Source organism: Prionailurus viverrinus, chromosome D1 (genome assembly GCF_022837055.1).
Source record: "Prionailurus viverrinus isolate Anna chromosome D1, UM_Priviv_1.0, whole genome shotgun sequence".
NCBI classification, from domain to species: Eukaryota; Metazoa; Chordata; class Mammalia; order Carnivora; family Felidae; genus Prionailurus; species Prionailurus viverrinus.
Genome location: NC_062570.1, coordinates 25,862,660 through 25,872,947, shown reverse-complemented (window position 1 = coordinate 25,872,947; position 10,288 = coordinate 25,862,660). Strand labels below are relative to the sequence as shown.

The 10,288-nt window shown below is 43.8% G+C and overlaps 1 protein-coding gene across 1 annotated transcript; it reads left to right on the top strand.

The window, feature by feature from the left end:
- Window positions 1–3,450: 3,450 nt before the first annotated feature.
- On the top strand, window positions 3,451–4,584 carry KCNJ1 (potassium inwardly rectifying channel subfamily J member 1). The gene has a single exon (XM_047823747.1). It carries the CDS (start codon window positions 3,466–3,468, stop codon window positions 4,582–4,584), a length of 1,119 nt encoding a protein of 372 aa, XP_047679703.1. The 5' UTR covers window positions 3,451–3,465.
- Window positions 4,585–10,288: the final 5,704 nt, after the last annotated feature.

Here is a 10,288-nt window from a genome sequence, read left to right as displayed (position 1 = left end):
GAGCCCCTCGAGAATGGGAACAGAGTCCTATTTGTTTTTGAAACCCTACACAGTAAACATAGCCCCAACGTTTGGAAAGTATACAAAAAGTCTATTTTCTGAGAATGGACTCTTTACAGAACAAGCATACTGGAGCCCTGAAGGGAAAAAAAAATGGCAATAATATAATTCACCTGCCCTACCAGGCCACTAAGAGTACCTTGGTAAATATTAGCCAATGCACAGCCCTTTGCTTGCTGTTAAGATTTACTGATTTCAACAGAAAGTAACTTAAAAACTGTACCTGTCATACAACCCAGACACCAGGGCCGATCTCTAACCACCCAATAGTACAACAAATACATATTGGCTCTGTCTGTGGTTAGGTTAAATGCCGTTGTCTAAGCAAAGTAGGCTATGTGCTGAGTATAATGGGTCTGCCATGTGAATGATGGGTTTGGTCAAGGGGTGGATTTGTCCTGTATTCTTACATTCTCTGGGTATAATTCTTCTCACTCTTTGAATAAATAAACCAAAAGCATTGGCTCACTTAGTACATGTAAAAAGTACGTTCAGTAAATGCCAGATTTTATGAAGTAAGTCCGACAATAAAGGCCGCTTTTGAATCTGTTTCTTACCTGACAGGGACTATTGTATAGAGAGATTATCATGGTGTCTTGTTTCTTCCTGGTGTCTCTTACTTTCATCTTACAAATATGTACTGATCTAAGTCTACATATTCACGCGTGTCTTTGCGAACACTTGGAAATCTCAGTATCTCAGTGTGTTTCAGAGAATAGGCTGAGAGATTGACGATAACTAATTCTTTCTGGTGGAAAGCTAATAGGCATGACCTATGAGAAACAGTAAGAGAGCTATATGGAGCGTGGCAAAGGAGAGGAGGAAAATGCTGGAACTCAATCCATGCCTGCTGCCCAGAGACCTTAGCTGGGGGTTTGTCATGTCTTAGCATGACGGTATTCAAGCCATGTGAGGTCTGAAAAAAAAAATACATACCCAGCTTGAGGCTTAGTCTGAGAACAACCAATTGCCTTGGTTTAAACCACACAACCCTACTATCAAATTAAGCGTTTTCAAGCTAATACAAATTAGCATCAGTCCACTGACCAATGCCTGAAATAAATTAGGCTGAGTCTAAAAGAAATCAGCCTGCATACAGAGGGCAACTCTCAAGGCCACTTCCTTGCTTTCCCCAGGCATGGAAGCTCCGGTTTGGAATATGCTTAGGATGCTGGTAAGTGCAGACGGTCTGGGGGAAAGCTTTATAAGCTGACATTTTTGTTTGAGCTCTTTAAAAAGCCAGGAAGATATTTTATTAGCCATGCAGGCATGGAAACCCAAACGGATCCAAGAGATAAATCAGAGGGCACTTGCTCCCTTTACGGAAATGTTCTTTATCAAAATGAAACGAACTTGAGACTGGAAGAGAACAGTCGTGAGGAAGAAAAACTCAGAAGTTGCGTTTTTGGAGCCATCTCTGGAAATGCAATGCGTGATGGAGAGAATGTGGATTCACTTGATAAATGTCGGCTTGGGAATTTAGCATTTTAGGTGACATCCACTCTATAAAGAGCTTTTAAAACAGTGGGAGCTTCCATGAACCCAGGAAAGGGAGAAGTCCCCAGTGAATGTAAGCCAGGTTAAACTATGTGTGTGCAGAGAAAGGAGAGAGACTGGGGAGGGGGTAGAATCTTCTTCTTCAGTGTGTCTCACCTGGGACCAACCCTAAGAGTCTGTGGGGACTTGAGGTCAATGAGGGTTGGGTGGGATGTCGGCAGGGCCCTCTGAGTGTGTGCACTGCTGTTTGCACTCCTGGTAGCATTTTCTTTTTTTATATCTTTAGAACTTGTCCTCAAAATTTCAAATCACCACAGCTGTGGTTTTCTCTTCACTACTTCTACCTGGTGTTGGCTTCTTGTGTTTTCACCTGCTTTAAGGCTGTGAGCAAAACACTGTGGGATAGGACTTTTGTTTAAAATTTATCACTAAGTTGGTTTCGCTTCCCAGTTTGTATGAATAAACACATTTTTGAAGGGGGTTTTGAAATCTATTTTAGAAACATATTTGCATTTAATTAAAAATACCACGAAGACATTGCTAACCATGGTGGGCACACCTTGGGATGGGGGAGGCACACCTAGGGGAGAGGGAGTCTAGTGTTGATGACCATGGGTTTCATCACTGTAGGCTGTTTAGGGGAAAATCCCTTCACTTTTTTTTGCTATAAACTGAAAGTCACAATAATGTCATCAACAAGAAACCATTGATCAGATAGTATTTTGAAGAGCTTAACCCATTCACTGAATTATTCCACTTATGTTTATTGAATAACTAGTAAGTGCCCATAGACTGTGCTGGCAGCTGGAAGAGAGGAGTGAATAAAGCATGATTTTAGCTTTATGGAGTATTATTGAAATCAGAGCTCCCTTCAGCTTAGGAGCAGGGAAGGAAGTATGAGATATTGAGGTGACCGTCATATTATTCCTTTTAGGAATCTTGGCATAACGTGGAGAGAGACAGGAAACAGGTTTATAGCTCTATTGAGAAAACTTCTGAGATCATATGATAGGACTTGACCAAACCATATTGAGGAGCCCTGTTCTAAATAGTCTCAAGCATTAAGGGGGGGGGAAAAAAGGAAGTTGACTAATATTTGTCTTAAAATGTTTGAGGCGTATCTGGCTTTAGAATATAAAAGGTAATAACTGAGATGCAGCCTGGTAGAGTCTCCTCTGGGCTGGAAGCAGGGAACCTTACGTTTTATGTTTTCAGTTGTCACCCTGCCACCGGTTAGTACAAGGCTTTGGATAGGTCCTTAAAATATTCTGGATCTCAGTTCCTTCATTGGACAAATGAGAAAATTTAATTGGGTCAGGATTTCTTTTGATAGTGAGTAATAATAACAGTGTATAAGATGCTTTAGGTAGTATATTGATGAGCCTTTTTTATAGTTATTTGTTATCGTATATTACCAAAAATGTAAATAGTGCTTCCAGCGCTTGCTTTCACAGATATTTTTGCTTAGCATAAGGCTAAGTTTATTAAAGGAGAAAGAGTGTCGATTTAAAGAATGATATCAAATAAATCATAGTACAGGACATAATTGGTTATCACAAACATTTTTCAGTTTGTGTGCCACTGACTAAGGGCAGGAAACATTTGAATATATGCCCTTTAAGTTCCTTCCACTTGTATCTCTGTGTAATTATTTTTCTTCTTCATATTTAAGCACTATGGTGTCCTAGTGGAAAGTTTTTACCAAAAATAGTGTTGTGGTATCCAGAATAAACTGTTAGCTTTCCTAACTTGATCAGTAATTGAGATCCTTTTGAATGGTCTTTCATATATAGTTAGCTCTTTATGTGAGTCACCTAGTCCACTGCTGCTATAAACATAATTTTGTTTTGCTTTGTTTTGTTTTGTTTTGTTTTTGATGTGTTTCAGATCAGAGTGCTGACAGAAAGAATGTTCAAACATCTTCGGAAATGGTTCGTCACTCACTTCTTTGGGCATTCTCGACAAAGAGCGAGGCTGGTCTCCAAAGATGGAAGGTGCAACATCGAGTTTGGCAACGTCGAGGCACAGTCGAGGTTCATATTCTTTGTGGACATCTGGACGACTGTGCTTGACCTCAAATGGAGATACAAAATGACCATCTTCATTACAGCCTTCTTGGGGAGTTGGTTCCTCTTTGGTCTTCTGTGGTATGCGGTAGCCTACATTCACAAAGATCTCCCTGAGTTCCATCCTTCTGTCAACCACACCCCCTGTGTGGAGAACATTAATGGCTTGACCTCAGCTTTTCTGTTTTCTCTGGAAACACAAGTGACCATTGGATATGGATTCAGGTGTGTGACAGAACAATGTGGCACTGCCATTTTTCTCCTTATCTTCCAGTCTATACTTGGAGTCATCATCAATTCTTTCATGTGTGGTGCCATTTTAGCCAAGATCTCCAGACCCAAAAAACGTGCCAAGACCATTACATTCAGCAAGAATGCGGTGATCAGTAAGCGGGGTGGGAAGCTCTGTCTTCTAATCCGAGTGGCTAATCTTAGGAAGAGCCTCCTTATTGGGAGTCACATATATGGAAAGCTTCTGAAGACCACCGTCACTCCTGAAGGAGAGACCATTATTCTGGACCAGATCAACATCAATTTTGTAGTTGACGCAGGGAACGAAAATTTATTCTTCATCTCCCCACTGACAATTTACCATGTCATTGATCCAAACAGCCCCTTCTTCCACATGGCAGCAGAAACCCTTCCCCAGCAAGACTTTGAATTAGTAGTGTTTTTAGATGGCACAGTGGAATCAACTAGTGCTACCTGCCAAGTCCGGACGTCCTACGTCCCAGAAGAGGTGCTCTGGGGCTACCGCTTTGCTCCCATAGTATCCAAGACAAAGGAAGGGAAATACCGAGTGGATTTCCATAACTTTAGCAAGACAGTGGAAGTGGAGACCCCTCACTGTGCCATGTGCCTTTATAATGAGAAAGATACTAGAGCCAGGATGAAGAGAGGCTATGACAATCCCAACTTCGTCTTATCAGAAGTCAATGAAACAGATGACACCAAAATGTGACAGTGGCTTTTCAACAGGAGTAATGGAAAGTCTTGAAGATACCCGGTGACTAGAAGTATGACGAAGTGATCAAAAATTTGAGGGTATGAAATTAAGACAAGAGCCTTCAACGTCTACCAGCACCATGCCCCTGAACTCCATAGCCATGATCTTGCAAGACACATAGCTCTACAAGGCACCTGTATTAGAACATGCAATATATTTCTAGAAAACTGCAATATGGAAGCCATAGGAATTCACTTGGAATCTTGAATATGATTATTTGAAATCATGCAATGTTGATAGAAATGAACAAAATCATCGACAGTTTCATGGACAGGACAAAAAAGATCTTAAAATTCTCTTTGAAGAAGTTATGAGCTTTAGATAGGATCAGAATTCTTATTTAGATTCTACTGATAAAAAATAAGCCACTTTTAACATTGGCTTTTGTCGAAGAAAAAAAAACAGTCTCCTGAGGATGGAGAGAATGAACTAATCGAAGATGGCAAGAAAAGACTGATACTCAAAGAACATCTGAGGCTCTGAGCTTCTCCAGCCCTGGTTGTTGGAGCTTTGGTCCTAGTCTGGGTCATGCTGTGTTTACTGAAGATCAAAGGGAGGCTGAGTCCATGGACTCTCCATCTCTATGTATCCAACGTGGGGAGGAGCGCTGAGCTCCATCTACTTTCTGGCCCCGCCAGACACTGCAGCCCAAGTTCGGTTTGGGCCCAAACGATCTCACGTGGTACGTTTAGACAGAGGCTAAATCACCACTCTAGAATCTCAATGAACACCTTCCTGCAAGGAAGAATGCTTGATTTGAAAATGGTGATGTTATTTCTTCCAGTTTGTGTGAGGTGGGGTAAGGGGCTATGAATTGGGGTGAAAGAGTATTTCCTGATCTTCCAAGAAGGCAGTGAAGAGTTTGAAGGAGCAGCGTCAGGGTAGAAGGGACAATACCGCCAATGCTTCTGAGAAAAAGAAAAAAGTATCTTGTGTTCTTCTGCCTCGAGTTTGTATCGAAATGCTGTTTCTAAAGGAGACGCGTGGGATGGGCTGTGACCCCACAGTGAGGAAAACACGAGGTCTCCCTTCCTCAAAGGGACCAACTGAACATAAAGACGGATCTGTAGAGAAAGATTTTACTGTGAATGTCTCTTTCAGGGCTCCTCTGCATTATTGTGAATATATTCTTGAAGGAATGGTACTCAAAGCTGCTTAGGAGTCAAAACGTTCCCCGTGTGTTGATTGATCTATTAAATCTCTGAAACTGTGTGTGTGCTTTCCAAAAGTGTCAGTTACGGTGCATGAACTGTAACAGACCAACAGGTGACAGCCCTCTTGCTGAGGGTGGACTTTCTCCTGGGAGATGTGGGAGGGGTGGGGGAAGATGGCAAACAGGACCATATGTTGTCTCGACGCCAGCTCACCTCCGGGGGGGAAGTGACCTTGGCTACAGACGTGCCTCTTCCTGTGAGGCTCCATCGAATCACTCCAATGTGTCTTGGCACATGAAGCGGCAGCTGTGGCAGGTTTCACCAAGGATGGTTCTGTTTTCTGGGGTCCGGGGATGAGTTTGATCAGATTCACACACACGCTTTGGTCCCTCTGACCAAGAGCAGTAAGAAGTCTGATGGGCTAAGAGTTGTGCACTTTGTCAGTGGCCGTAACACCGGAACAACTAGCCTACACAGGAGATTACTCTGTGCCTGGAGGTATGCTGGCACTGCAATTTGATCTTTTGACAAAGCTAAAGGAAATGAGGGAGCTAGAATTCTCTGCTGGCCACTGTCGTGAGGTTGTATGACTCCGTAGTCCCTTCATTAACCTGGGGGGGTCAGAACACATTCCTTCCAGTCTGTTCTGCTCCGTTAGCAGCATGCTTGGGGATTGCCGGAAGTGAAATGATCTTATGCAATCTATTCCTTTAGACTGCTGAAGAGCTGAACAACTGGAATCTTTGTGACTGGTGTCTCTTTCTGGGTTATTCGGGGGAATCCATGCTTTCAAATATTCCTTTATTAGGATTAAGGCATTCTCCTATCTGGAGTCTCTTTCCACCTTTTCTTTTTTTAATGTTTATTTATTTTTGAGAGACAGAGAGCGGGGGAGGGGCAGAGAGAGAGGGAGGAAGAAGATCCGAAGCAGGCCCTGCACTGACAGCACAGAGCCTGATGTGGGACTCGAACCGATGAACCATGAGATCACAACCTGAGCCAAAGTCGGACGCTTAACTGACTGAGTCACCTAGGCACCCCTGGAGTCTCTTTCTTCATGCAAATCCCCCATGGACCTCTAGCAATCATTAATATACTTACATCCAGGAAAGCCTTGAGGAAATGAGGGCCCCACAGGTACCTTTTAATAATCTTAAGGGGTGGCTGGAACCTCAAAACAGCATAAAACCCCTGGATGTTTAAAAAGAGGGGGAGGCCAAGGGCATAGGAGCTCAGTGAGTAAAGAAAACATATGGGAAATAGAAGATTCCAGGAGGCTAACTTGCCTATGGGTTAATGCCAGTGCTAAAGGCAGGCTTTTTACTCCAGTGAGGTAACATGGTTCCCAGCAGGACCTGACCACGTTAGTATTGCTTTTGTTCTAGGTGTGCCATGTTCTATTTACCGAATTATCAATCCATTCTAAAAGCAATTCGTTGCTGTGTATTCCTTTCAAGAAAAACTGCATCCGTGATGCTGTACCATATTCAAAGTTTTCCTGGTACTCACTTCCCTTGAAGTGCCTCATTTAGCTCTGTTGCTATGGAGGTTTTGGTTTGGAGAGTCTCAACTTGGCTTCGTCTTCCAGGGCTTAGGTGGACTCAATATTGCCAATATTCAGAGTTAAGGTTTGGGAGATGGTCTAAAAATGTATTCCACAAGAGAGAAAGCGAAGAAGGAAGAGATGGGCTGTAAGCAGCCAAATCTAAGAAGTGAGAGGATTAGAGTGTCTGTTTCCACAGCTTATGGGTGGGTGACAGGACAGCAAAGAACTTTCCCGGTGCACTGTGCGGACAGTTGAGGAGGTGCCTTCCCTGGAGATTTTTCACAAAATGGGACATGGGTCCTCAACAGGGTGGTCCGGTGAGTAGCATGGGGGATCTTTCCCCGTCCAGAACACACGTGAAAACCGCTGATGCAAAGGATGCAAATGAGCCCCTGACCCCGCCCCTGGGCCGTTGTTGTCTGCCATTACAGGAAGTGCATGTCAATCAAAGCTTGACAGGGGAGATAGAGCATTTTATTTTGGAGCCAGAAGTTTGAGAACAATGACTGGAATTTCCTCTTTCTGTCCAGCAAGGGCTGTTTGTCACTGGGGAGATAAAAGTCCAGGGGTAGGGAATAAAGGTTATCGGGAACAGCGCAACACAGAGCCGCGTGGGGGGGCGCCGCAGGAGGAGGGGTTATGGAGGAAATCTATTTCAATGCCTGTCATTGAGTTTCCATTAAAAGAACATTCAGTTAGGAATTCAAAAATAATTTAATCTCCCCAGCCAGATGCACCCAGCTGGACTCCTTGGAGCGGAGCCCTGCAGACGGGGAGATTTGTATAGGGGCTGCAGGGACTAGAGTTGCATCTCGAACCAATACATCCTTGACTGCCCTGGCTGTTGTAGAAGACGTAGGTGGCTTTCAGACTACTGAGAAACCCAAGACCTGGGCTATAGCAGAAGAAACTTACCGTAGGGGCTACTTCCTGAGTTCCTTGTATGTTTCAGGTTCTGTTTTAAACATCTCATATACATTACCTTATTTAATTTCCCCAATGACTCTATGATTCTATTTTTGCATTTATTTTTCACTTGAGGCAGCTCAGGTAAGGAACTCGTCCAGAGTTACTAGCTGGTAAACGGCAGGGCTGGAATTCAAACCCTGAGCTGTCTTGAAAGCCCATGTGTTGAAAATCGTTCAAATCTGCATCCTAACACAGCCCGCCTCTGAGGGGACTCACCAGGGCCATCAGACATTCACGTTGAACCCAAGGAGACTTGACACATATTCCTGGTCCTGTCTTACACTTTGGGAGAAACCCCTCATAGTTTAGCACAGAGTGGAGGCTCTGGCTAGTGCTTAATAAACACCTCTGGACTTACATGTTCTAGGAAGAGATAGTGTTTAACCAGGGCCTCTGGATAATCTGCTAGGTTAGCATCTGGAAATATCCTGGGTACCCTGAAGATTTGCCTCGCCTGTTGGTGCAAACTATCTTTAGGCCTCCTGGGTATTGGATAGACTACGAGTTGGGGGAATTTAGGTAGAATCCTGGGGCCTGGGACTCCATTTCAACACAACAGCTGCTCGCGGAGGCCTACTGTGAGCCAGGCACTGAGGATGCAAGAATGAGGAAGGAAGGGTGGTTTCTGCCACTGCTGTAACTGAGGGGCTCAAAGCAGCCTGGTGGGCGTGAGCTAAATTGGAAAACTGCTGATTGTGGAGAAAGTAATTCCCTCCTCTTATGCAACATACATATAATAGTTTCCATAATGTGATATTGACATGCCTGTTAACAATAAGACTGCTGACTACCTTTCTAAAATGATTAAATCAGTTCTTGGGGGTGCCTGGGTTGTGGTTCAATTGGTTAAGCAGCCGACTCTTGATTTCTGCTCATGGTCGTGAGATCGAGCCCCATGTCAGGCTCCCCCCTGGGCATGGAGCCTGCTTGGGATTCTCTCTCTCTCTCTCTCTCTCTCTCTCCCTCCCTCCCTCCCTCCCCCTCCCTTGCTCACACTCTCTCTCTCTCTTTCTCAAAAACAAAATAAAAAAACCCAAAATAAAACAAAACACCACAATTCTCTATAATATGTCCTTCTAGGGATGTGGAATCAACAAATGGTTTTAAAGTTACTTGAAGTAGCTCTTTTCTCTGTGGTTACATACCCACTTGAAATAGAGTTAGGTCCAATGGTTTCAGTTTATTTCCAATTATGAGAGCTTGTTTATTGTTTTCCTTTTTGATATAACTGTTTTCTTAGATTAATTATGCAAAACAAAAATTTATGTGGTTTCAAAAAATCATAGGGCATGGTATAGTAAACTCATTTCTATTCTCGTGTCTTCTCTGTTCCCTTCCTCTTATAGAAAGGTAATGGTTCTTAATAGTTTTATCATGCTATTGTGTCACTTTGAAAAACGAGCAATACATTGGGGAGATACATTGATACCCCCCCATTCTTACACAAAGGCAGCATTGTAGAAACACTGTCCCCCAGTGTTTTGTCCACTTAACAATATATCCCGCAGATGACCATGTTACGATAATTGCTGATGATACCCCACTTTCCTTCTCTGGCTTTTGCAGAAGTTGCTGGAATCTTGCTCCGGAGGCCCCTGCCCTGCTCCCGTGGGCCTGAGAGATTGTGGATGTGGCTGTTTTGCATTCCTAAAAGACTGCCTCCCTTTGCTGAAAGCCTGCAAGGCTTACCCTGCCTGTGAGCCTGGGCTCCCAGAACCAGGGTTCTTAGCAGGAGATAATCTGCCTGGGACCAGCAGCTCTTTAGGGATCAAAACTCCCTGGAATTTTGGTTGGTCGGAAAGTCAGAACAGGTGCCCTCAAGGAAAACACCCTCATTGCTGTACACGGTCTGGGATGTCTGCTGAGGGAGCGGGGGGAGTCAATGCCCAGGGCATTCTAATCTCTTTTGATTAGGATCCAGGGACTCTTCGGAGGCTGGGGGTCCAGGAAGCCACCATTGTATGCAAAATTTCATGCACAAGTACTAAAA